Source organism: Plectropomus leopardus, chromosome 23 (assembly GCF_026936395.1).
Source record: "Plectropomus leopardus strain MGB_pleo_1.0 chromosome 23, ASM2693639v1, whole genome shotgun sequence".
Classification (NCBI taxonomy): Eukaryota; Metazoa; Chordata; class Actinopteri; order Perciformes; family Serranidae; genus Plectropomus; species Plectropomus leopardus.
The window spans coordinates 21,408,527-21,433,863 of record NC_142198.1 but is presented as its reverse complement, the minus strand read 5'-3'; the positions used below and the strand labels follow the sequence as shown (position 1 = coordinate 21,433,863).

The 25,337-nt window shown below is 38.7% G+C and overlaps 1 protein-coding gene across 1 annotated transcript; it reads left to right on the top strand.

Annotated features, from left to right (window-relative positions):
• Positions 1-224: 224 nt before the first annotated feature.
• LOC121962473 (uncharacterized) lies at positions 225-24,521 on the top strand. Its single transcript, XM_088073605.1, is given in 32 exon segments — positions 225-333; positions 1,415-3,816; positions 4,341-4,402; positions 4,501-4,548; positions 4,750-4,932; positions 5,159-5,919; positions 6,586-6,842; positions 7,426-7,463; positions 7,779-9,766; positions 10,778-10,903; positions 10,995-11,029; positions 12,305-12,457; positions 12,608-12,736; positions 13,121-13,159; positions 14,377-14,505; positions 14,591-14,720; positions 15,623-15,793; positions 15,898-15,932; positions 16,636-16,800; positions 16,915-17,049; positions 17,680-17,718; positions 17,795-17,935; positions 18,236-18,330; positions 18,419-18,442; positions 19,033-19,576; positions 20,520-21,981; positions 22,116-22,217; positions 22,423-22,725; positions 23,288-23,389; positions 23,482-23,603; positions 23,696-23,725; positions 23,727-24,521. Coding segments are annotated over 31 exon segments (9,771 nt in total). The 5' UTR covers positions 225-333; positions 1,415-1,641; the 3' UTR covers positions 23,775-24,521.
• The last annotated feature ends 816 nt before the right edge of the window (positions 24,522-25,337 follow it).

Genomic DNA, 25,337 nt, shown 5'->3' with positions numbered 1-25,337 from the left:
GGAGTAAAAGTAAACTTATTTAGGAAAAGTATGGTGTAGAAGTGAAAGATGACAGAAATATAAACACTTAAGTACACATCTCCAAATAAAGTATGAGGCTATAACTTTGTTATATTACACCACTGCTCATAAATACTGAAACAGTTAACCCTTAGGGACTGCTGGGAACATTTTTCGCATTTCCCGTAAAACAGGCCTTTTATTTTGAAGGCTTGGCACCAAAACCGGAAGCCCGTGAATTTGGGTAAATTTTACGTGCGGTTTCCTGCTTGTCAGTTGCAACGAAAATGAGTTTCAACATTCAAAATACGGAGAATACACCAATAACGGCAGGTATGAAACAATAACGTCGTGATTAAACGCCGCGCGCTTACAGTTTCCGCACGTGGTGACAGGTAGCCGGTAACTTCAGCGTTAGTTTGTAACAGAAGACGAGCGTTAATTACGGATGTGTAGGTGGTTCCGGTAGGGTCGGAATACGGAATTGCGCGCAGAAGCAAACAGACCAAACTAAGTAACTTTGTATTCTTTGAGACCAAAATAAAGAAATGATAGTCTTTATTCTTAACTTTATATCTTTAACACTTTTCCATCGTTTATATGAATTATTGTTTTATTTTGTCTGTCTTATTTCTATCAAGCACTTTGTAGTTTTTAAATTCCAGAGATTGTTCTTTTTATTGGCTTTCAACTTGTTTTATATGACATTATTTATATTATTAGCATTTTATCTGCCTCTTCTGTTAATTTTAGTTTTATCTGCTTGAATTACCTTAATTATTTTCCCCACATGTTATTAACTTCTCTGTGTAGGTCTTCTATGTCTTTTCATTTAAAGCACTTGGTGCATGTAATTTCTTTGATGTAAAGCACGTTTAGCTGAACAAAGATAACGATTAAAGAACGCAAAACAAAATTATAATGACCAGCTGCATGCAGCTAAGAGATAAGATAAAAGGTCATAATGACTTTTTGGCATGAGAACTTGACCTGCTGCATCTTCGTTTTGTGAGAAAAACAGGAGAGGTGAAAACACACACACACTCTTTCAGTAGCTGAATATGATTTTCACATAAGTAAATTGAATCTTGATCTACTGTGTGTGCTAAGGCAGTAAACTGGCAGTGCGTGAATTAAAAGAGAAGGGAAGGCAGTGAGCAGATATCATGTAATAAAGGGAGGGGGGGTAATTACATATAGACTTGCAAGGAGGGTGGGGACACACAATTGTCAGAATATCAAATTAGTGAATTGTGAAAGGGGGGCAAGAGACGGGAAGATTAAACATTTGGCCTACAGCAAGATCAAGGGCCAGACCAGCTGGGGGCTGGAACTGTTTCCAGTTATCAGTAGTGACCTTCTCTCTTTGTCTTGTTGCCTTCCCCTGCCTTTCCTCCTCTGTTCCTTTTTGCAGGCAAACACCTGAAAGTGAAACAGATGAAATGAATGTGTGTTGAGAGGACAATTCAAGACAAGACCTTAAAGATGATGGACACATCCAAGACTCTGAAGTCCAGTCCCATCCAGTAACCCCCCTGTTTATTCTTAACTTTAAAGCTTTGCATTGCCATCAGAGTGCTGTGCCTCTACTCCTACTTCCAGGGCCCTAATGAGCTCACAACTGGGAAGATTGTAAACGCCATGTCACATCCACTGTATAACCCCTATGCCTCTGGGAACCAAAGCTCCACCCAGGGACAGGATGGACCCTCTAGTACAGAGGTAGAGAGGGACCCTCAGAGGGAAATTTCTTGCCTTGAATCTGGCTCCAGCTTCAGCGCTCCTGGAGCTTCTGAGACTCCTGCCAACTCTTGGGGAACGCTATCTTCGCTGTTGTCTCAGTCGATGAACACAGAGAGGTCTCAAGACATGAATATTTGCATGGCCAAAGAGGAAGTGAGGCTTCTTGGCAATCATCAGAGCATGGACCAGGACACTTACTTTATCAGAACTCGAAGAAATGAGTTTCTTTCCACAAGCATGGGGATGGTCTCCTACCAAATGTCCTCAACCTCTGTCTCCCTAGGACATGAACAGTTGGAGTATGAAAGGGGCCGTGACTCCTGGTCATCAAACTACAAAAGGCCCACTGAAGATGACCCCTCTAAATTTTATTCATCATCTACTTCATCTAACTTTGCAGACAGTGGTAATGTGAGGACTGATGCCTTTAGTGAAACAGAAAAGTCCATTCCAGGGTTACGTGATTCTGACAATCCCGTGCCTGACAAAACTGAGGCACCTACAGAGCCCAGCACACCTGAGCATGCTCCTAAATCACTTTCTAAAGTCCTTAACTACTTTGGGCTTAAAGAAGAGGACTTGGACTATCTCGTGCCCTTACAAGACCAGATCACAATTGATACCCTGCCAAAGATCTTGCAGCAAATGCAAATTGAGAAGTCCAAGAGAGCTACAACTGCTGTGCAGTCAGAATCCTGCCCCGAACCCCAACCAACCAAAAGTGTGAGTGAAATGAAGAGACACAGTTTTAGTAGTTCTGGAGGGGCAGGGATTCGCCAGGAGGAAATGTCATCAGCTGTTCTACAGCCGAGTAAAGTGATTGATTATGGACAATCAGATGAACAAACTGGAGGAGCAGGGGATGAGACTGGACAGACTAGTGGCATTAGAGCCAACAGCAATGGGAGTATAAGTGTGTCGCTGATGGACACTTGTGATAGCAGAGGCAGTCAAGAACAACTGAAAGAAGATACAACAGAGGTGAAAAGCAGTGCTTTGGGTTCTTCATGTGACCAGTCTAGTTCTGTTTCCAATCTCAGTTCAGCACTGAGCTCTGTGGCTCCTCCAAGCAATGATCAGACCAAACAATGGCAGACCCAACCAAACCAGACATCCCAAACATTTCCTAGCTCTTTCTCTCTACCAAATAAAGACACAGACACGGGAGTTTGCAAGTCTGAACCACCCAAACCAGTTCCTTTAAAAGAACCAGAGGCACATCACCAGTTAACATTGAAATCCCAGCCACCCTGTACTCTGTATCATGTTGGGCATCCCAGTCAACCTGACATTGTGCTCTTTAACAGTAATAACACCGGAGGCACTAAAGATGAGAATAAAACTCAAGAACAGTCAGCAGTTGCTGAGCAGATGAAAAAGCAGCAACCAGCGCAGCCCATGCAGCAAAAATCGATGCAGCAGATCAAGCTGCAACAGAAGCAGCCAGTATGGCAGACGGTGCAAGCACCTCCAGTTATGTATGCTGCAAAATCAGTCCCCCCTGCACCTCACATCCCCGGCACCACTGATGCAATCCCAAGCACTTTGTCTCTGCCAGATAAAGACAAATACATAACTGTTTTTAAGTCTGAAGCCCCCAAACCTATTCCTTTGAAAGAACAAGCGGCAGAACACCAGTTAACAACAAAAACGCAGCCACCATCTACTCCGTATTGCATTGGGCATCCCAGCCGACCTGGCATTGTGCTCTTGGACATTGATTACACCAAAGGCACTAAGACTCAGAGTAAAACTCAAGTACAAGGGTCAGCAGTTGTTGAGCAGATGAAAAATCAGCAGACACAGCAACAATCAGAGCAGGAGAAGGAGCAGCACCAGAAAAAAATGTGGCCTCCACTTGTTTCAGCTGTAAAATCAGAGTCCCTTGCTTCACACGAACCCAGCGTCACTGATGCCATGCAACATCCAGAGTTTGTCCCAGGCGTTCTTCCAACGGTGCCACCTTCCAACAGGCTTCCTCTGGCAGAGGTGGCAGTCTCCAAGGGTCTGCCAACAGCTATGATGCATGACTTTACAACTACCACGCCGAAAGTCATTTTCGTTACGATGAATGTGAGTGGGATTCTGCAGTCTGTTATTTGTCCCTTTAGGCAATCATGGATTGTTTGTTTCAGTATCTAAAACGTTTACCAAATTCTTTATTTTTTATTTTGTGGGTATGATGGGCTTGAAAGTGAGGAGGAACAATCAGCAAATATAAAGAACTAGTGCATCAGAGAATCTCATGACCAAAGTGTATATTAAAATGGACAACAACAATTGTTTAAGAATAAATGTGAACTTGTAATGCTTTTTGTTACTCCATTATTAGGTATTCTTTTTGTGTAATATTGGCTATTATTTTTACATTTTTGCTCCTTTCTGAATACCTTTGAGTATTTGTATGCCCCCAAAAGGAATTCCAGTTATTTCCACAATATTTACCATAAACCCAAAGTCACCAGTATCATACCTAACAAACCACACAATAATCTTTTTTTTTTTTTACCATATTTCTGTTGGACACGTTATTTTTCATTTCGTCCAGGCACTGATATGATGTAATGATGCCTTGTTTTTGTTGTTCTGACAAATAGGATTGGGCCTCCCACCAGGACTCCATCCTTCATCATGAGAACTGCAGACTTCTCTTTAAAAGGTCAGTCTTTTTACTTTTTACTTTTCCCTTTTAAGATCTTGTTTTTGTTGATACAAGTATTTTCTCTCTTCTTTTCTCTTGTTATTCTATTATTATAGTTTATGGAAACCAGAAGCAGGACCAAGTCATTGTGATGCAAGTTACAAGTAAGTCTCAAGTCTTTGCACTTTTTTCCTAAGTCAAGACAAGGGGGCTAAAATCCATCCAAATCCATCCATATGGTGTCTGCCAGGCTTTATTATTAAAACATGTTGCAATCACACTCTGTTGTGAACCAGTGCCGCACTGATTTTGGAAAAAATTCCCTTCCAGTTGTTTATTGTGCTTTTCTCCATTTTGCTCTTCAGTGCTGCAGGTAAAGATGCCAAGCCCTCAACCTCAGCTTCCCCACAGACTTCCCAGCAACCTCAACAGAAGTATGGAAGCTGCTCTTGTTCACTCTCGCCCAGCCCCCGTCACCATCATGGCTCAGAGGGTAAAAGGGAGAAACGCAGAAGCAGATCACTCTCGCCACGCCACGTCATTCGCAGGTCTTTGAAACATACATTTTTGCATTAGGAATAACATAGGTGAACTGCAGCAATTCTTACCACCAGATTGTAAAATTAACAAATGTGTTCCTGCAGAAAAAAAAAAAAAAATCTGCATCAGCATTTAAACGTCTTTAGATTTGTCAGTCAACCTTTGAGAAACCTAGATTTGCCATGACTTGTTTAACATTTTTTAGATTTGCATCAGATTTTGTTCTCTCATTAGGTCATTTTCTCCTTCCCCGAGGAAATATTGCTCTACGTGCTCCCGCAGTCGGTCAAACTCAAGGAGCCCTGAAAGACATTCGCCCCCAATGAGGAGAGACGAGAGACGGTCCTCACCAAGGAGGAGAGACAATAGACGATCATCTCCAAGGAGGAGAGACAATAGACGATCATCTCCAAGAAGGAGAGACAATAGACAATCACCTTCAAGGAGGAGAGTTCAGAGAAGATCCCCAAGAAGGAAGAGTGGCAAGAGCCAATCTCCATCAAGTAGTAGTAACGAAAGACAATGGCCTTCAAGAAGTAGTGACGAGAGACAATCCCCACCAAGGAAGAGAGAAAGATCATCACCAAGAAGGAGAGTTCAGAGAATATCCCCACAAAGGAGGAGTGACGAGAAACAATTGTCATCAAGAAATACTGACAAGAGACGATCACCTTCAAGGAGTAGTGACGAGAGACAATCCCCACCAAGGAGGAAAGATCAGAGAAGATCCCAACGAAGGAGTGATGAGAAACAACTCCCATCAAGAAATACTGATGAGAGACAATTACCTTCAGGGAGTAGTGACGAGAGACAATCGTCATCGAAGACGAAAGATCGGAGACAATCACCACCAAGGAGGAAAGATCAGAGAAGATCTCCTCAAAGGAGAAGTGACACGAAACAATCAGCATCAAGGAGTAGTGACGAGAGTCTGTCCCCTCAGCGAAAGAAGTTAGGAAGCACAGAGATGGCTATGCGACTAATAGAAACACCAGGTTTGATAAATTGCAAACATTTTAAGCACTGAAGACCATGTTGAAAGACATTTTGTGACTGTGTATGTACATGTATGTACAAGTAAATACAACAATCACAAATTGCTATTTTTTAAGGTGTAATATAAAATATTTTAGGAATACTTTGCCATTTTGGATGTGCACTTCAACACTTAATTGCTATCAAGAGTTAAGTAAAGCTGTACAACTCTCAAATCTGCCTATACCTATACAATAGTGAGATGTTGAATGCTAATAATCAAGCATCTTTTTAAGATTAGGAGTTTAAAACACCTAAGATTGATTTTACAGTAAGATTTACATAGTATGACCATGGCAGGTACAAATAGTATTTTTAATCTTAAGAAATTGTCTTAACTTGTCTTTTAGAAAAGAAGCATATGCTTAGATATGTATAATGTGTACTTTTGGCTTTACTTTCGAGTGGTTCAGATATTATTGTTGACGAGTAAGCTAAGTCTAAAACATTTCCCAGAAAACGGATACTTAACAGCTCATTAAGTAACAAGCAAGGAAGCTATGGTCGCTTTGCAGTAATATTATCAGTAACTCTACATTTCTTCATTTTACATTAGAGGCTCTACACGAGAACCACAAAAAACGCTGCAATTCTGTCTGATACTCTTTTGGTCTTTGCCCGTCTAGCTGTCCAGTCTCTGTCAAAAAAAACTGACCTGGAGTTGGTTAAAGTTCTGGTTCCCACCTTACTGGCCGAGATAGACAAGATACAGTCTTCATCATCATCATCTTCCTCTTCCTCCTCCCGTTCCAAAGGAGTAAAGCCCTCCTCATCTTCTACTCAGTCTTCCTCATCCCTTTCCTCTCCAGCAAGGAAGGAAGAGCCCTCAAAAGTGAAACCTAGTCCGCAGGAGAGTGAGGCAAGTTCATCCACAAAGATAAAGGTTGGTTTGTGTGATTTATTTGGGGAATCCACATAACACTTTGAGCAATACATAAAATTACGCTTTGAAGTAACATTATGCAACTTTTAGTTGATTGTTGATTAACATTTCCAAGTCGTCAAATTACGACGCTTTGGGTTCGCGTTTTGGTCCGACAGTCAACCAAACGTGTCTGTAGTTGACAACCTGGGAGTGAGACTCAACCATCAACTAAAAGTTTTTATAATGTAATCTTTTAAGTGACACACAAAGCAAAACATTTTGTTTTGGAAAATGACAGATAGCATAAAGGCTAGATTGGACATTGGACATGATGATCAACACTGTTTATGGTCTAAGTTTGTGTCTTTGCTCAGTTTTTGCCCCAAATCATAGTGAAACTACAAGGAAATAATAGAACCTCAAAGAGCCTCTGTATGAAGAGGATGCTAATCACTGTTTTTAGAGAGCATTTCCTGAGCTTTTTTTCCCTTTCTGTCTCTGTTGGTGGAATACACGTATTATCATTTGTCTGCTGTATTATGATCACACTGTCAATTATCAGATTATATAAAATAACAATTATCCATTTGTTTGTTTACAGAAGGCTATTTTTAAGGAGCAAAAGATGGCTTCACAGAAGTAAGATCACCGATCCCTTTTTTTTTTAACAAAAATGGTATTGTTTTAACATATAATGTTATTATTATTCAGTTGCTGCCTAAATATGAGTCTTCAGTGGAAACAAAGAAATCTGGACTCTGTGGGAATTTACCTGATGAAAAAACACAATCTGTGCATGTTTACGTTTGCACAGGGGATGGAATAAAAAGTCATTTTTGATATTCAACCTGTGAAGGACAGAGCTATCTCACAGTCAGGAAAACTGTAAAAACCCTGATATTCGATTTTTCCATTTTCTTCTGCTTTATCCTTGTAACACTTTTTTGTTCACAGTAAATCTGCCAAAACCAGTGTCTCTTCACCCAAAACAACCACCACCGGGAATGTTTCTCTCCCTCCACCGAACACTGATTCACTGAAAGGGCAGACAAAGGCCACAAAAGGCAAAATTACCAATCAGAAAAGTGCAGTTAAAGGCTCCGTTAAGGGCCCAACAACTAAGATTGAGGCAAATGTTGTGGTTTCTGATGTAGATATCTCAGCCAAGCGGATTAACAAAATGGGAGAAAAAAGAAATTCGCCTGTGAAGAGAGCTGAGGGAAAAGCTGGTGAAATGCAAGAAACATCTTCAGGATCCAAGTCCACAATTCCAGAAAATCAGTCTGATGTAGACATTTCCAAGCCTAAAGAATCTGAAAATGAGGTTCAAAAGGCTGTGCCGAAAGACATAGCGAAGGTTGTTGTAAATGCAAATGTGCTGGATGTTAAAACCAAAGAATCTGAAGCTAAGGTTCAAGAAGCTGTCCGGAAAGACACATCCAAAGTTTTGGTAAATGCAAGTATGACAGTTGTTGAGCCTAAAGTATCCGAAACCAAAGTTCAAGAAGCTTTACCGAAAAACACAGACAAGGTTGTTGAACCTAAGCATCAGGCAGAACTTGGCAAAAGTGGTAATGCTAAAGGCACTGAACCAATGGAGATTGGAAAGGTGGGAGTTGAAGTGGCAGAGCACATGGATGATGGAGGAAGGACAGGAAGTTGTGCTGAGGGCCTACAAGAAAAACTGACAACTGCAGAAGCTATACCAGAAAATTTAGCAGACAAATCCAGTGAGAGTGAATCACCAGACAGTACAGTTGAGACTCAGCCAACAGACACCTCTGTCAAAGCTTTACCACACGTCCAGCAAAGCATCCTGTCGGAACCAGAGTCCACTGCACAAGGACCAGAGATCAAGACGGAGACTTCATACATCCAACAGAAGGCTGCAGGAAGACCGACTGACGCTAACCCAGATGCAACCGATGTTGCTGAAAATGCAAATATGAAAGTTGTACCAAAAGAATCTGAATCAAATATTCAAGAAGCTGTGCTAAAAGTGACAGCCAAGGTTGTTGAAAAAGCAAATGTGACAGTTGTTGAATCTAAAGATTCTGAAACTGAGGCTCAAGAGGCTGAGTTGGAAGACATATCCAAGGTTTTCGAACCTAAGTATCAGGCAGTACTTTGCAAAGCCAATAACACTGAAAACTCTGACCAAAGGGAGATTGGGGGAATGGGATTTGAAATGGCAGAGCCCATGGACGTTGCAGTTTGTGCTGTGGGAAAGCCAAAAATGTCCTCAGGATCCAAGTCCACGACTCCAGAAAAACAGCCTGAAGTAGACGATTCCAAGCCAAACGAATCTGAAACAAAGGTTCAAAAATCTGTGCCAAAAGATGCAACTACAGTTGCTGAAAAGGCAAGTGTGACACTTGCTGAACCTAAAGAATTTGAAACCAAAGTCCAAGGAGCTGTGCCGAAGGACACAGTCAAGGGTGTTGAAAAGACAAATATGACAGTTGTTGAACCTAAAGTATCTGAAACCAAAGTTCAAGAAGCTGTACCAAAAGAAACAGTCAAGGTTGTTGAACCTCAGCATAAGGTGGAACTTGACAAAGCTTTTCACCCTGGAGATAATGAACCAATGGAGACTGGGGAAATGGGAGTTGAAGTGGCCCAGTGCACGGATGTTGGAAGTTATGCTGAGGGCCAAGGAGAAAAACCGACAACTTTAGAGGCTATACCAGAAAATTCAGCAGACGAATCCAGTGAGAGTCAACAACCAGACTGTACAGTTGAGACCCAGCCAACAGAGACATCTGTTGAAGCTTTACCACAAGTCCAGCAAAGCACCCTGTCAGAACCAGAGTCCACTGCACCAGGACCAGAGACCAAGACGTGGGCTTCATACAGTCAACAGCAGGCTGCAGGAATCTCGACTGAAGCCATTTTGAAGGCAAAGCTACCAGATCAAAGAGTGGAAACCAGAACAATGCAAGGTTTGTTGGACACCTTTTTAATCAATCGACAGCAAAGTAAATAGATTACTGAATACACGCCCTTAAATTGTGTTTTGTAATATATTCCACTAAATTACTCAAATTATGTGACATCATGCAAATACTTAAAATGAAAATACTTAAAAATCGTCTTGACGAGCTCATTTGTCCAGGTCTTATATTTCCATGCCAAAAACACATCTTTGAAAGTGTATGTTATTTGACTGGTACTCAGTGATGGCGGATTTGCAAGTTCATGTATTGGCATTGGTAGTGAGAAGGAAAAATAGTATTGGAACATCTCTCATAAGTAAATCACATACCTATAACCTACCTGTACACTCGGCTGTAGACCACCTAAAAGATGCAAATACTTGCTATCCTCTCTTTTACAAAAGTTTTGTATTGTGATTTTTACTGGAAATGGTTACCTTTCAATGAAGCCCAGTAGATTCTTATTAGCAATGGTCATTTACCAGAAACTTCCAGCTCACTGGCAATCTCCCTTCAGTCAGCTGCCACCTTATTACGATATTAGTAAATGAGGAGGTATTGTATAGATAACTTCTTATTTCAACTAAGAATCAGTCGGGCCTTGTGCATTGTGGAGCTTTTCAATCGAAAAAAATATGGCCATTCAACAAAAGTTCAGCTCTAAACTGCAGTTCTGTGTCGCTCGTGGCCAGTTGGGGCCTTTCAATAAAAAACAGCACAGTCAAAGTAATATTATTGCTGATGCTCGCTTGCTTGCATCAGAGCAAATAAAACAAATAATCTCTCCAAGTAATCTGTTTCTAAAGACAGCAATTGTATTCAGAATACTACCATTTTAAACTACAATAGAAAGCATTTACTCATATGTTGTACTTTAAATTCTTAAAGCCATTACTTGTACTCCATTACTTCCCAACATTGTGCATAGAAAAAAAAGTAAAGTAGGAATGGGATATGATAGATTTTTTAAAATACTGATAGACATCTTAATTATTTTTATTTATTTATTTTTTGTAGTTCCTGTGACTGCAGTGATGACAAAACCAGATGCAGCATCAGTCAAGGATGCCTCCGAACGCAACAAAGTTATCTGTCTGACTAAAGGCGAGATGTTAGAAAAGTACTTGCATCCTTCCCAAATAGGTAAGAAATCTAAGAAAATGTCTTGCATGTGATAATAATTTCATTGTCTTTCACTTGGTTGTTTTACAGGTTATTTTTCTTTATTTCACAGAATGCCTCAAGATAAAAACCTGTTTATCGTCACAGGTGGGTTTCCTCAGATCACATGTGTAAAGCACTGAAGTATTTACTCATGTAGTTCTTACATTTTAAATTTGACTGCTAGAGTATTTTTATGCCTTGGTGCGAGAGGCAGTATTTTTTCAGGTTGTCCGTCTGTCCGTGATGAACATGATATATCAGAATTCCTTCAGATTTGGCACAAATTCCCACCTGGACGTGAAGATGAACTGATAAGATTTGGGTGGTCATGTGTCATAGGTCAAGGTAACTGTGACCTTGTCTGCCTCATTCTTGTAAACAGGATATCTTAAGGACGACTCGTGAGAATTTCTTCAAATTTGGCACAAACGCCCACTTAGACTCAAGAATGAGCTGCTTAAATTTTGGTGGTGACTGTGACAGTTTCTGGACATTACTCAAAACTTTATATGTAATTATGACAAAATTTTCCATTCCCATTTCATATTGACAGCGTAATGTCCTACAAAAACTTGAATGGGTCAAATAACTGTTTGTTAGCAATTCCAGTTGTAGTTTATGTTTTTTCACCAAATACAATCACACTGATACTACTAAAAATAAATCATCTGGACTATGTTAAAATTCACAAACAACATCCTGTTATTAACAGTCACACTACAAAAATACCTTTGCAAAAAATTATACTGCATTATAGGATGTAGACGATGTTAACAAAATGCATCAATTTATTAAGAAAAAGGCATTTTCCTACTATAATGCACTGTAAAAAGTCAATGTGATATAATAGAAGTTTGAAAATAAAAGTAGCACCATACAATAAACATATAAAAATGAATAAGAAAAAATAAATTGATGCAAATAAAAAATGAATCTAGAAAAAAATCTGAATAGAATTGATGGTAAAAAAAAATAAAATAAAAAATTGCCAATGTTACATGTTATTTGTTATTTTAACTTAATTAAATAAACAAACAAAAATAATTAAAAAATAAATACAAACGATAGTGAATCTAGCCACAAAATCAATATGAAATACATGGTCACATACAATAGTCAATTTAATATGATAAAAAATGAACAGAATTACAGTTTAATCAAAATACTAAAATGCATCTCATAAAAACGTCTGTATAAAATTATATTGGGTTTTGCCAAGTTTTTAGTGAAGCAATTTCATCGCAAAAAAAAACCCCCAACAACTCTAATGTACGATTACAACGCCCGTTACGGGGTTCATGTCACATAATGCCACCAAACTACAAACTAACCCAAACAATTAGTGCCCTTTATTATTATTTCTCTCACTTTTTCTTACAGTTTAAGTCACACAATACGCCGCTGTTGCTCATAACCAACCTGCCGGAGTATTACGAAGGCTGCTACACAGAGGACGACCTCGCTGCACTGTTCATGCCATTTGGGTTTCAGTATGAAGATGAAAACATCTACGTTTTTCCTCAGCTGTGCATGGTAGGCACCAAGTTATACATCTGCATATTTTTCTTTTTCTGTTTTCAAGATGAGTAAGGTGGTCACATTTTTCTAAAGTTAATTTTTGAAATATTAACCAACTAAGTACTTGGAAGAAGAAATAAACATAGCAATACCTTTTCCTCTCAGGCCTTCATCATTATGCCGAGAATGAAGAACGTACTCAGCACACTCAAAGCCTCCGTCCAGACGGGCATCGTTTTCAAAGAGTCTACACTCGGTGTCAATGTAGTCGCCAACCTCAGCGAGATGTCACCGGTAAACATTTTGACATCATTTTGAATTTCTATTAAAATAGCAGATTGTTTGAAAAAAAGATATTCAGTAAAACTATATATCCCCAAAAGCTGAGTTTGTTGTATGCTTCAAAAAAACGTTGATCTTTACAGTTAGACATCATCCAGGTTCTCTGCTGATGACTACAGAAATAAATAAGTAAAAGCACTTTCTGCAAACTGGATTGAACTTCTGGAATAAAGCTGTGAATAATATAAAGATTTCAGTAATAACCATCACCAGATTTTCACCCAAATCTAAATTTGAAAAAATAAATGTATAGCCTGTAAGACTGGGCTTCAGGGAAGTATGGTGTATAATTCTTGCATTATTTTAACACAGTTTACTTTCCTGTTTCTGTTTTAGCTTGGATTTTATACATGGTTAATGAAGCATGTTAAATATGTAAGTAACACACACACACACACACACACACACACACACCCTCTTATTCATAAACTGCTTTGAATTTTCTATTCTGCAAGTTACTCTTGGACTTTAAAAGAAGTTTTAAATTTTACTTAACCAGTGTTAAGTAACCAATGTCGTTGACCAATGTTGGTTTTTCAGGGCTGATACAGATACCGATCATTAGTCGTTAATGAGACCAATATTCAGTATTTTTACTGACATGCATTTACAACAAATTGGGAATCTTTCTGTCAATATTTAAAATTTGGAAAAAAACAAACTCCAACACAAACTTTGTTTAAATGCCTTTAGTAAATGTTTAATCAGAACTGAAATGTTCAGCATCATATACAGCAACTTTACAGAAAGTTAAAAAAAATAAAATAAAATCAAGTGAACATTAAAGAATAAATTTTAAAAAAATCTCCAAGTTCCTCCAATGCTCACACTTTCTTTGCACTTTTTAATTAATTAATTTTATTGTTGATCATTAAAATAAATCTGCAAAGTGGCAAATATCGGCCGATAATCTGTCGACCTCTACTCTTGTATCTTGATTATTTCACCAAAATGTATTTAACTTCATAAAAGATGGAAATTAGCGACAACGATGTAAAAAAGTGAGGAAAGATGGCACATTTTTATAAAAACATTGGCTTTTATTTGTGTACGGGTTGACACTTTATCGGCCTGGCTGATTATCGAGGCTGATATTGGGCAATGATCAACAATAAAATTAAATAATTAAAAAATGCAAAGAATTTGTCAGCATGGGAGAAACTTTGTAAAACCTCAGAAAGCTATTATTTATTATTTATTTATTGTTTTTCATTTCTTCAATTTAAATTTTCATTTGACTTAATTAAAAAAGTTGCTGGAAACTTGCTCTATATGATGTTGAAATTGTCAGTTTTGATCAAACATTATGTAAAGGCATTTAAACAAAGTTTTTTGTTGGAGTTTGTTATATTCCAAATTGTAAATATTGACAGAAAGGTTTGAAATTTTATTGTAAATGCATGTTGGTTACAAATATTGATTATTGGTGTCATCGACTACTAATAATCTGTATCGGAATAAAAAAACAGTATCAGTCGACCCGTAGTGTGTAAAATTGTATTGTATTGTTGCTGTGTGTGTGTGTGTGTGTGTGTGTGTGTGTGTGTGATTGTAATGTTTGTTTGGATGTTCACTTCCTGTTGTCGGAGCAGAATAGACGTGATGAAACTGGAGCGCAAACCGTCTGCATCAAGAACATTTCGTGGAGTGAGACCAAGCAGCTCAAAGAAATTTTGAATAAAATCCAATCTGTCATAAACTACCTGCCTCTCCTCAACAAGGTAAAACAGGACACATTAACGCTTTAAGCGGCTGCAAAAACATCTCCTGTGGCTCTTACCTGTCACGTGTGTGCGTGTGTCACAGGTGTTTGTACAGTTTCAGTCCATTGTTGACGCTGATCGGCTCGGAGTTTGGTACAGTCTCCTGAAACAAGCCCCTTGCCACATCGTCTACAGGCTGGCCGCACCGCGCAGCAACACCAGCTGTTTGTTTTGTAAGTCTTTGGATTTTTTTTTTTTTTAAGTTTTGTCTTTCAGTTTGGGAAAAGAAGTTGGCGCGAGGTGTCCGGTCAGAGCTGTGATACCTGCAGCGTCATCCAGAGAGCATCTCTGAGACACTGGATACCTGCAATCAGATGAATTCTTTGCTTGGTGTTTTATTTTGTTTTTTTCCAGCTCACTTGACGTTGTTTTCACTCCAGTTATAGCAGATCAAGTTTTATTTAAAAAAATAAATAAACTTTGCTCCAGACATGATCTTTTTAAGTTAGTTTCACCCTAGTTGCTTTGTCAAAAATCCAATGGGATTTTTCCATCAGATTTTGGATTACTGCATAAAAATAAGATCTGTGGTAAACAAACACTGATAATCTTCACAAATAAACATCACTTTTAAGAGTTTCGAAGTCTAAATGCAAATCCCGTAAGTAAAATGTATAAAAACGAATCATTTTCTTCAAGTATCTTTTAATGTTTTTAATTATTTATTGTTTTTGTACTTTATAGTGTGTAGTATTTATTTACTTTTTCTAATAATTTAGGCATCTGTAGGCTTGCTCCACCAGAATTTAATCCTACTTGTTCAGTGACAGTAAAGATGTCTAAAAAGCTAATGTGAGGATATTAATAAACTACACCACAGATGCACAACTTAGCCACTTGTTGAAACTCAGTACTTTTTACTTTGACTTTTATATCTTTTGTGTCACTGCCTGTCTTTCAATTGTCTAATCTTGTTGTCTTTTTAAAAAAAAATTGCAACTTTTATTGTGAAGCACTTTAACTGCATCCCTTGTGTGGAAAAATGCGGTATAAATAAAGTTTATTATTATTATTATTATGGTTATTATTACCGCACGCCAGTGTTGATACTTGGCTCGTTCTTTTGTTTCTGCAGTACCAAAACTTCCTGCTAATGCTGTACCGGACAGCAAGGATGCCGTCACGGGTGCAACTGTCCTGCCAACAGATATTCTCGTTCCGTCGTGCAGCTACGGACCATTTTGGGTCACGTTGAGGGTTCGTCCCTTCGTGTTTCCAACCAGGTGTCCGTGGTTCATCATTCCAGGTAAAGGAGGGATCTAAGTTTAAGGTAATAATTTGATATTGCCAGATTTACCATGTTTACTTGTTTTCTGGATAGTAACTGTGTTTTTAATTTTTAACTCCAAGATTACCTGACAATCCAAGACGAGAACGACATCGAGGTACGCTCATTTCTGTTTAACTTTCCTGTCGTAATTATCAATCATTTAAGCGTACACCTTGATTCCACCAGCAGCGTGTTGATGGCGTTACGTCTGCGGCGCTGTCGTCTTCTTGTGAATTGTATTTTTTCCTCCTTCGTGTGTCTCTCCACAACTTGTAAGGGAGATTCTTAGTCTCAATGGGACCAACCTGGATAAACAAATAGATAAATACTTAGAAACAACGATGAGATTTTGGTGGTCAAAAGGTCAAGGTCACTGTCACATTCCTGTGTACGCAATATCTCAAGAACATTTGTGAATATGTTCACTTGGACTCAAGGGTGAACTGATTCAAATTTGGAGATAAAAGGTCACCATGACCTTGCGTCTGTCTCCTTCCAGTGAACACAATATCTCAAGAAGGCCTTGAAGGAGTTTCCTCAAACATCCAAATTGGTGGTCAAAGGTCAAGGCGGCTGTAACCTCACAAAACATGTTTTTATACTGATTAGAATTTGGTGGTCAAAGGTCAAGGTGAATGTAACCTGACAAAATGTGTTTTAAACTGATTAGAATTTGGTGTTCAAAGGTCAAGGTGACTGTGACCTCACAAAACATGCTTTTATATCTGATACATACATATCTAGTAAGATAAAATGACAATGTGATGACGTTAAATATCCCAAATCAAACTTTGGGCTTGTAACATTGTGTTTTCTAGAAGGCCTATTTTGGAGGTCCCAAGCTCCCTACGATCATGCTGACCGGTTTGCCCAAGGGAGAGTACAGGCACGAGGAAGTGGTCAGGCTGGTGTGGCGGTATTTCCCCAAACAGAATATTTACTCTCTGTACTACAACGTGGTGGTGTTACCGCTGCAGAGGAGGGTGAGGACGCTGCAGACCGTTACAGTGACAAACATCACCGCATTTTCAGCTGTGTTAGTTAAATGGAGTTTGACTTTGGTTTTTCTGTCCCGTCTTTCCTGTCCTCACCTCCAGGCTTTTGTTTTTTTCCCTGATTGGGCAGCATGCGGCAGTTTCATCGAAGATCACATCCAAAGACCAGTTACCGTCAAAGGCTGCCTGCTCAGCGTTCACTGCGTCTTGAAACCCATGCATCCCGAGTTCAGTGAGGTATGGACTCTAGGAAAAACAGAAAATATCAGAAAAGAAATAATGATAATGATTTTAATTTACTAAGCACTTTTCAAGCTTTTCATATTTTAGTGTAGGAATTAACATCAATTTTCATTAGCTTTTTTTACATTCCCACTTTTTTATTGTGGGCAAACTGGTGAGAAAGAATGTAAAATAATAACACTAATAATTATAATTAAATGTGTTATTTATATAGCACTTTTCAAGTTAATTTTAAATAATGTTCATACTTTATTGTAGAAATGAAGCATAAATATACATTAGCTTATACATTTTCCTCTTTTTTTTGTTGGCAAACAGGTCACAAAGAAGTAAAATAATAAAAGTTATAACAAAAATAATAATAATAACAATAATAATACAAATAAATTATTTATATAACATTTTTCAAGCTTAAGCACAAAGTGCTTCCAAATTAAAAAGGTTTACAATTATAATTATGAAAAAAAAAATTATATATAGTATTTAACAATTATATATGAGGTAAACATAACCTAAGATTTGTAGTTATATGAACTTTTCAAGGCAATTGGTTTCCAAGATTTTTTTAAAGTAAGATCAGATTTTACAGCGTATGACAGTCTGTGATCTGTAATCTTTTTGCAGGCGTTGATGTACAAAACTCTGATGAAGCTGAGCAACGCTGTAAGTCATAAATCACTTTATGTTAATCTTTTGAAACAGCTCCGCTCCTTAAAACCGACCATTTTTCTCTCCAAAGGGAGTCCCAGAGCAGATCCTCCTGGAGGATCGGTTGCTGTGCGTGGAGATTTCCGAAGCGTCTCTGGACGTCATCAGGGTGGTCGTAGATGCGGTGATGTCCATCGACACCTTTGTTGGCTTTCTGCCGCTCGCCAACAGGGTACAACAACACAAACATCTGATTTTTACATTTTCCAGTGTTGAGGGAACTGCCCTGATATGATCTGTAACTTCACATCTGCTCTCTCCAGGCGGGTTTCCATCACAGATTTGTGCAAAACTTGAGCGATATTTTTGCAATGACGAGAAAACATAATTGTCGCGTTTCCACTGAGTGATGTTATGCAACTTCTCCTCTCGCGATAACATCTCAGTAACCATGGAAACCCGCCCTCTTTCGTTTTTGTCTCATCACTTTCATCATCTCTCCCTCCTCAACGTTTTTGTCGCTCTGCCTCAGATATGCATCGAGATGGCCGACTCCAGCGGTGTGACCAAGGTGGTGGAGAAATACAAAACTTTCTCACCGGACTCTTTTCAAAAGGGCACAACTTGGTATGAACGTGTCCTTTTAAAAATTCAAATTCAAAATCCACCACCGTCACAACCAAAACTGACCAACTCCTTCTTTTTCTCTCTGCAGGAGAAAAGTTAAACGTTTCGAGAGGTGAGTGTATCACTTTTCTCGTCTGGTTAAAAGAGAGAAAAGAGGTGGTTAAGTTGTAATGTAAAGAAGTTACTATATTGGTCAAGTTATTAAATTATTATATTAATATAATTAAAATATATATAATAATTATATTAATTATTATATTAATATTATTAGGTTTTATTACATCTTTCCATCAGGTTAACCCTTTGAAACCTGAGCAGATTGGCTTTATTTCTAAAAATAAGTACATTAGTTACATTTTATAAATGTAACTAATGCCTGAAATGCCTGAAAATTTGTTTAGAAAGAAGTTTAAAAAAAACCAAAAACTATCAAGACTTGTAAAAATGACTTCTAATAATAAATAAGTAACACTGTTTGAAATATGAATTGAAATTTTTTCCCTACATATTTTATTAAAGATAATTTTCTAAATATACTACTTTGTGGAACATTTCATTAAAAAGTTGCTCAGGTGTCTGAAAACACAAGAAAAGCGGTGGCAGTCCTGGTTTTTTTCCAAGTTAAGAGCAAATTTTCAGCAAATTATTCTATTACTGGGTGCTATAACTGTGCTTTCATTTGCCTTTTGTTTGTAATTTTAGTTCGAAGAGCCTTAAACGGCGTCTGCAACTTTGTAGCAAGACCACAATAAACTTTGGACCAAACTACATCTCTTACACAACCAACACGCCAGCCGTGAAAAGTCAAACCCAGCCTCCTCCTCTCTCTGAACTGTCACAAAATGGTTCAAAACCTGCTCTGCAAAGCAGCGTCCCCGGTGAATCCACGGTTTCTGAGCCCGTCAGTGCAGGGCCGAGTGCTGCAGCTGCGCGTGATGTAGCAGCGAAGGAGGACGGGGAGAAAAGAGGAACTGAGATCGCTGTAGACTCCACTGTTGGTCCTGAGGCAACCGAAGACGTAGAAAAAGCACAAGTGAAAGAGGGGCCACCAACATCTTTGACCTCTGCTGCTGATGTGACCTCTGAGGTCAGCAGTGGAAACTCGGCCCCTGCTGCTTCCAGTTCAACCCGCTCAGCCACAGCAATCCCGCCTGGAGGACGCTTTCCAAAACCTCCTCGGATGGACGCCGACCAGGTCATCGTGGCCGCAGTTCGCAACTACAGACTCCAGAGCGAGGAGAACAAAGTGAGGCCTCGCTTTAATTCGTCAAACTTTAATGTTACACACACTCGTATCGCTCTGCGCACAAATGTGCTTTTCAAAATCAAGCTTTAAAAGATATTATACATCTGTATTATTTTCTACTTTCATGAATTTTATTTTAACCAATATCAGTCCTTGTCATATATGTCAGATATTCATTAATTTTTTGTCATAACATTAAAAAAACACAAAAAAGAATTATTTTCAATATACTACAAGCAAAGTAGATTTTTTTGTGCATTTTTTTGCACTTGCCAGTATGAATGTAACAATTTTGTTTGCACATTTTTTACTTTAGCTTGAAATTTCAAGATTAAACACAAATACACAATCTTGAACACAGTAAAATTATAAATGAAATGAAGAATCAAAAGCCAGTAAAATAGTGATAAACTCAACATCTAATTCATGAAAGCAATTGTTTCCCACAGAAGTTGCCCACAGGGGGCGATGTATAGTGCATCAATTTTTGATTAATTGTTTATGAGACTGTTAACACGAGAAAAACAGTTTCCAATAACATGTTACCTTGTTACCAGGGAGTTTGAAATTTTGAGGAGTGTGGTTAGAATTGTTCATGCTTTTAATCCTCAAAATCTGTTTAAGATATTTCTTGATGTTTTTCTTTAGCAACCCTGCAACACAAGCTCACACACGGTAAACTGCTGGGATTTATATCCCCAGAAACCTCCTAGTCCTTCTCTGTGTCTTATGTTAACATTTTAAGACTCTTTAACCCTGATATCCTTTTCTTTTTTTTTCAAAACAATATTTATTTCAGGCCTTTTCACCAGTCCTTGTAAATTAAAAAATAGTATGCAGTTAACCAGTGTGTTAAGATTATTTTATTTATTCATACTGAACAATACATTAACTGGTTCACTGTTTGATAACTGTTTGAATTCATTTTTTGTTCTCCATCCAGGGTCAGGATCATTATTCTACAGATGAAAATGTTTCATCAGACCTCAACAAGGATGACTCAGTTGTCTTTGAGGAACAATGTGATAAAGCGGGAGACACAAGCCCTGAGCCTCATAGCTCGTCCTCCTCCGAGCAGTCCTCCAGAGCAAGAGGAGGGAGGTTAAGCTCCATTGTGTCGTCCTCTGGCAGACAGACCTCAACAAGGTCTCCAAGAGACTCTAAAAACTCACCTAAGTCATCAAAAAGCTCGAGTTCTCCTTGCTCTGAGCCCAACAAATGCCCTACAAAACCCTCGTCCTCTGTCTCTGTTGATCATCAAACAGATCAACAGATGCACGACCAAGACAACAGCTGCGAAGCTCAACGAACTGGACCTGAGGAAGGCCACACTTTGAACAAGGAAAGCTTTCAGGTCTTGGACAGTGTTGACCATAAAGACAGAGCCAGCCCAGATGAGTCCAGTGAAATGAACAGTTCCTTACAAGTTTTAGACGGTGTTACCAAAGACCAAGCAGCTACAGGTCAGCCGTACAGTCACCTGGTCCAAGATGATGGTTTCACAGTAAAGCAACTTTCTGAGGAAGATGCAACTTCGACAGGTGCCAAATCTGATTCGGAGGGTAAAGGTCAAGAGACATATAGTGTAGATACACATAGTGAACAAGAACCGACGGACAAGGGAGGAGAAGACACAAGGCCAAAGGACGAAGACAAATCTCAGGTAATTGATTCTTTAGATGATCAACAAACGACTACAAAGACTGAGTCAGAGCCTGGTATGAAGAGAAAAGGAAACACAAGAAGGCAAGTAGATTCTGTTGAAGGAGAACTGGTTCAAGATGCTGCCATAGCAGAAAGTTTTGGTAGAAGAAGGAGTGCAAGAGGAAAGAATAAGGATGACACTGCCAACGATAAACCAACCGTCACAACAAGATCTACCGGAGGAAAAAGGGAAATAACAGCGAAGAAAGATACCTCCAATGAGAGAACAAAAAGGGAGGACATGCCAGCATTGAGGCAAACCCCTGCCAGAAAGCAAAACATGGAAAAAGCATCAAAGAAGGAGGAGAAAACTCCTTCAAAGGGGAACACGCTGTCAAAGAGGAGTGACAGTGTTGTAAAAGAGGAGGGTGCTACGAATAAGTTATTGGACTCCGCGGAGGAAGCCGCTGTCAAGGATGATCAGCCTGCTTCAAGAAGAAAAGGACAAAGGGGAAGACCAAAGAAAGAAGTTAAAACATCTGAAAGTGCATCAATGAAGAAGGGTGACAATAACGCAACTGAAAAAGTGGCCGATAGAGACGATCACGTTCTTGACTCTGTGGAGGACGAGATGGTTGATGATCAGCATCTCACAGCACAGAAGATGCAGAGGAACCGGAGCAGCAGCAGAGGAGGAGGCAGTGGTGGTGAAACGGAGAAAACCTCGAGATGCACCAAACGCAAACACAATGATGATACAGGTATGTTATATATATGTATATGTATGTACTTGGAGGTATACTACACATTTTTTGTTAATCAGTGTCATAAAAGCCACAATCAGTCAAAGTTATTTCAATGTTGTAAGCCAAGAGTAGAGTTTTTTTCTGTTCAGTTTTAGAAGAAAGTATGACAGTAGACGAAGTGGAAGACGAAAAGGAAGGGGTAAAAACTAGGACAAGAGGACGACCCAACAAGAGAACCAAACAGACCCCCGGTAACACACAAATACATACATTTTTATCTTTTATACAGTAGTGTGATTACTCAAAATTCAATCTCTGGGTACTCATGCATATCAATCAGCTATTTTTTTGGCTTCCCTGGTTTCCATTGATCAAGCTCTAAAACATGAAATTGTATCAGTTGCAAGTTTCCCATTTTGTTTCTTTGCTTCACCATTTCATTGTGTTTTGCTGCAGTGAGAAAATCTACCAGATTGAAACAAGCGACTGTAAAAGAAAATGAACCAGTTGGCACTGAAGCACTGCCTCCCTCTTCGGTCAATGTCTGCTCATCACCGCACAAACATCTGTCTACGTTGTCAAGCGACGGCCAGCCAGAGATACAGAAGACTGAGGTGGAATCAGCGAGCCAAGCTGACGTTGATGTGGCCTCTGCAGGGCAGGAGCCCAATCCGGAAATCCCCGAGAGCCAGAAACTGGAGGGATGTTTGGAGCAAGGAGAGGAGGAGAGGGAAGGATGGATCAGAGCGGACATGAAAGGTACACAGAGCTGTTTTAACACCAAACGGGAAACTTCGTTCTTCAGTTGTTGTGTATAATCACTGAGCTGGTATTTTGGTCCAGTCCAAGTTTATCTTTCCGAAACTTTTCTCTGAAGTGGATGAAATACTGCTGCAAGTAATGATTATTTCGATCATTGGACGTTTCTAGGATTTGAAGACGTTTCCGGGATTTTAGGACATTAGGGGCTTAGCTAGGACCTCTTTTGGGGGTGATGGAGATCCTCGACTGGTACTTTTTTTTGGATCAAGCTCTAGTTTGATGCTGTTTTATGCACTCTGGCTTCTTACGTGTACTCAAAGTACAAAGTACACTTTTTTCTCCAGCAATACAGGAAATGCATTTTCTAGTTGCCAGAAGAATGCTGGATTCATGTTATTGGGTATTTGCAGATATATTTTAATTTTTAAAAAATGATAAACTTAAATTGGCATCTTTGCTTTAATCTGTTCTATGTCGCTTGCAGTGCACATAGAGAAAACATCGTGACATCATTGTCGGGGCTTGAATAATTATAAATTGCTTGTTTCTTGTCTTTTAGTTGCGAGTAAATGGAGGAGGGAGCCGCTTAGACGTGAAGCGAAGCGATCTCGTTGTCAGTCTCCTTGTGATGCCGCCGCTGTCAAACCCAGCGACCTTCTCGGTTGGAAACACACACACACACTAACACACTTCCACTTTATATGAAAACGACTCCCATTTTTCCCATTTTACTGTCACTTCTTCCCTCTTCAGGTCAGGAGTTTGTCGTCTTCAAATCAGGGTATTTCTGTAATCTCTGCTGTGTTTTCTGGCCGAACGAGAGCACCGCCAAGAACCTCCACTGCAGCAGCCAGAGACACCACGACAACCTGCAGGTACACACAAACACATACACAAAAATACACCAACAAAAACACATAGTTGGTCTTACACTGTTTGTGTTCTCCCTTTTCTATTTTTTTTCCAGAAATATTACCAGAAGCTTCAACAGGAATTTGTGTGTAAGAAGTTACACACAAAGTCCTCAAGGTTCAATTCCTGATTGATTTCCAGCTTCAACGACAGGCTTTTTCCAAATCAGTGAGCACAACCGCAATTCCAAAAAGAGCGAATGTGGTCTTAGTAAAGGTGTGTTCACACCGAACGCGCTGCAAGTGTTTCGTGTTGCAAGTTTACAGACAAAGTCAGTGCAAAGATGCAAATAGATGCAAATTCACACTGGGTGGTGCAATGGTTGTTGGAAGCAATGCAAAGACTATAATTTCCTTCTTAGAGTCCATTGTACAGAAAAATAATTTCAATTTGAGTGAGACTTTCGCATGACACTGGCTGCAGTAGCCTGTCAGAGTCTATCTGAGATTGTCCTGATGTTGCTGAGATGCAGAAGTGATGGATAAATAATGACGCTGTCTGTGGACTCACACAGTCTGTCTTTTCATTTATAATAATTTAATTGATATATTTATTCTTTTATTCTGCCTTGATCATGTTTCACTTTATTATTAGTACTATTGTCTCTTTAATGTACTGCTAATATTCTTTGAATTGTATTTACTGTTATCGTATGAATTGTTATTGTTATTTTTGTTTTGGAATTGTTGTTTAATTCTACTTTATCTTTGTTTGGACATCAGCTCAGTAGAAAATATTGTAATAATTTGAGATTTCTGATTTCCATAATCATCAAAATTAAAACAAAAAAAGGCTTGAAATAGTCAAATTTACATGTAATGAATATACAGTATATGAAAGTTGACCTTTTTGAATGAAATGATAAAGAAAAATGAACTTTTCATGATATTAGTATTATTTTATTTTATTATATATATTTTTTAGATGCACCTGTATATTATAATAAAAGGCTAAGTCAGGAGCTTTGGAGAGTACCAGAATCTCACTGGAGTATAATCCGTGTGGTTACCCACTGACAAAAAACAAGTCAGTCGTCAGACAGACACGTGGCAACAGGAGGCAGGAGACCTTATATTAGAGTCTTTTCCTAGACTCAACAGGAACTGGCTGCAAACTACATGAACCCTCGTGTGTTACATCGTGTGTCTTTTTTTATTTTAGTTTAGTTTAGTTTAGTTTAATGTGGTTTATACTTATTTGGCTTATTATTTTCATTTGTAAATTTTTCGTAAAACACCTTCCACTCCACATCAAACGTGATTGTCATTAAATGCAAACATACAACCAAATTATCAACAGCAACTCAGTCTGGTGCAAAACAGAAGTAGTAAAGCGCCAAGTAGTAAAATACTGCAATTTAAAAGACAACACTCATAAAAAATACATAAATAAACAAGAGCACAGTTGAAAAGCAACAGCGATAATAAATAAATGACTGCTAATGGTAGTTCAAAATAACTGCAAAATCTTGCCTCACTAAATTCCATTGTTCTGTTTGTATAATGTCAATAGAAATCATTCATTCATACATAATACATACATACATACTTGTGTATGTATGTGTGTGTTTATATATATGTACATATATATATGTAGACAGATAGACAGATAAATATGAAAAAAGGGGGTAGTATTTACTTCCTCCCACTCCATTTCTGGGTGAGAAATACTGTTTCCTGGATATGTCTGGTAGGCAT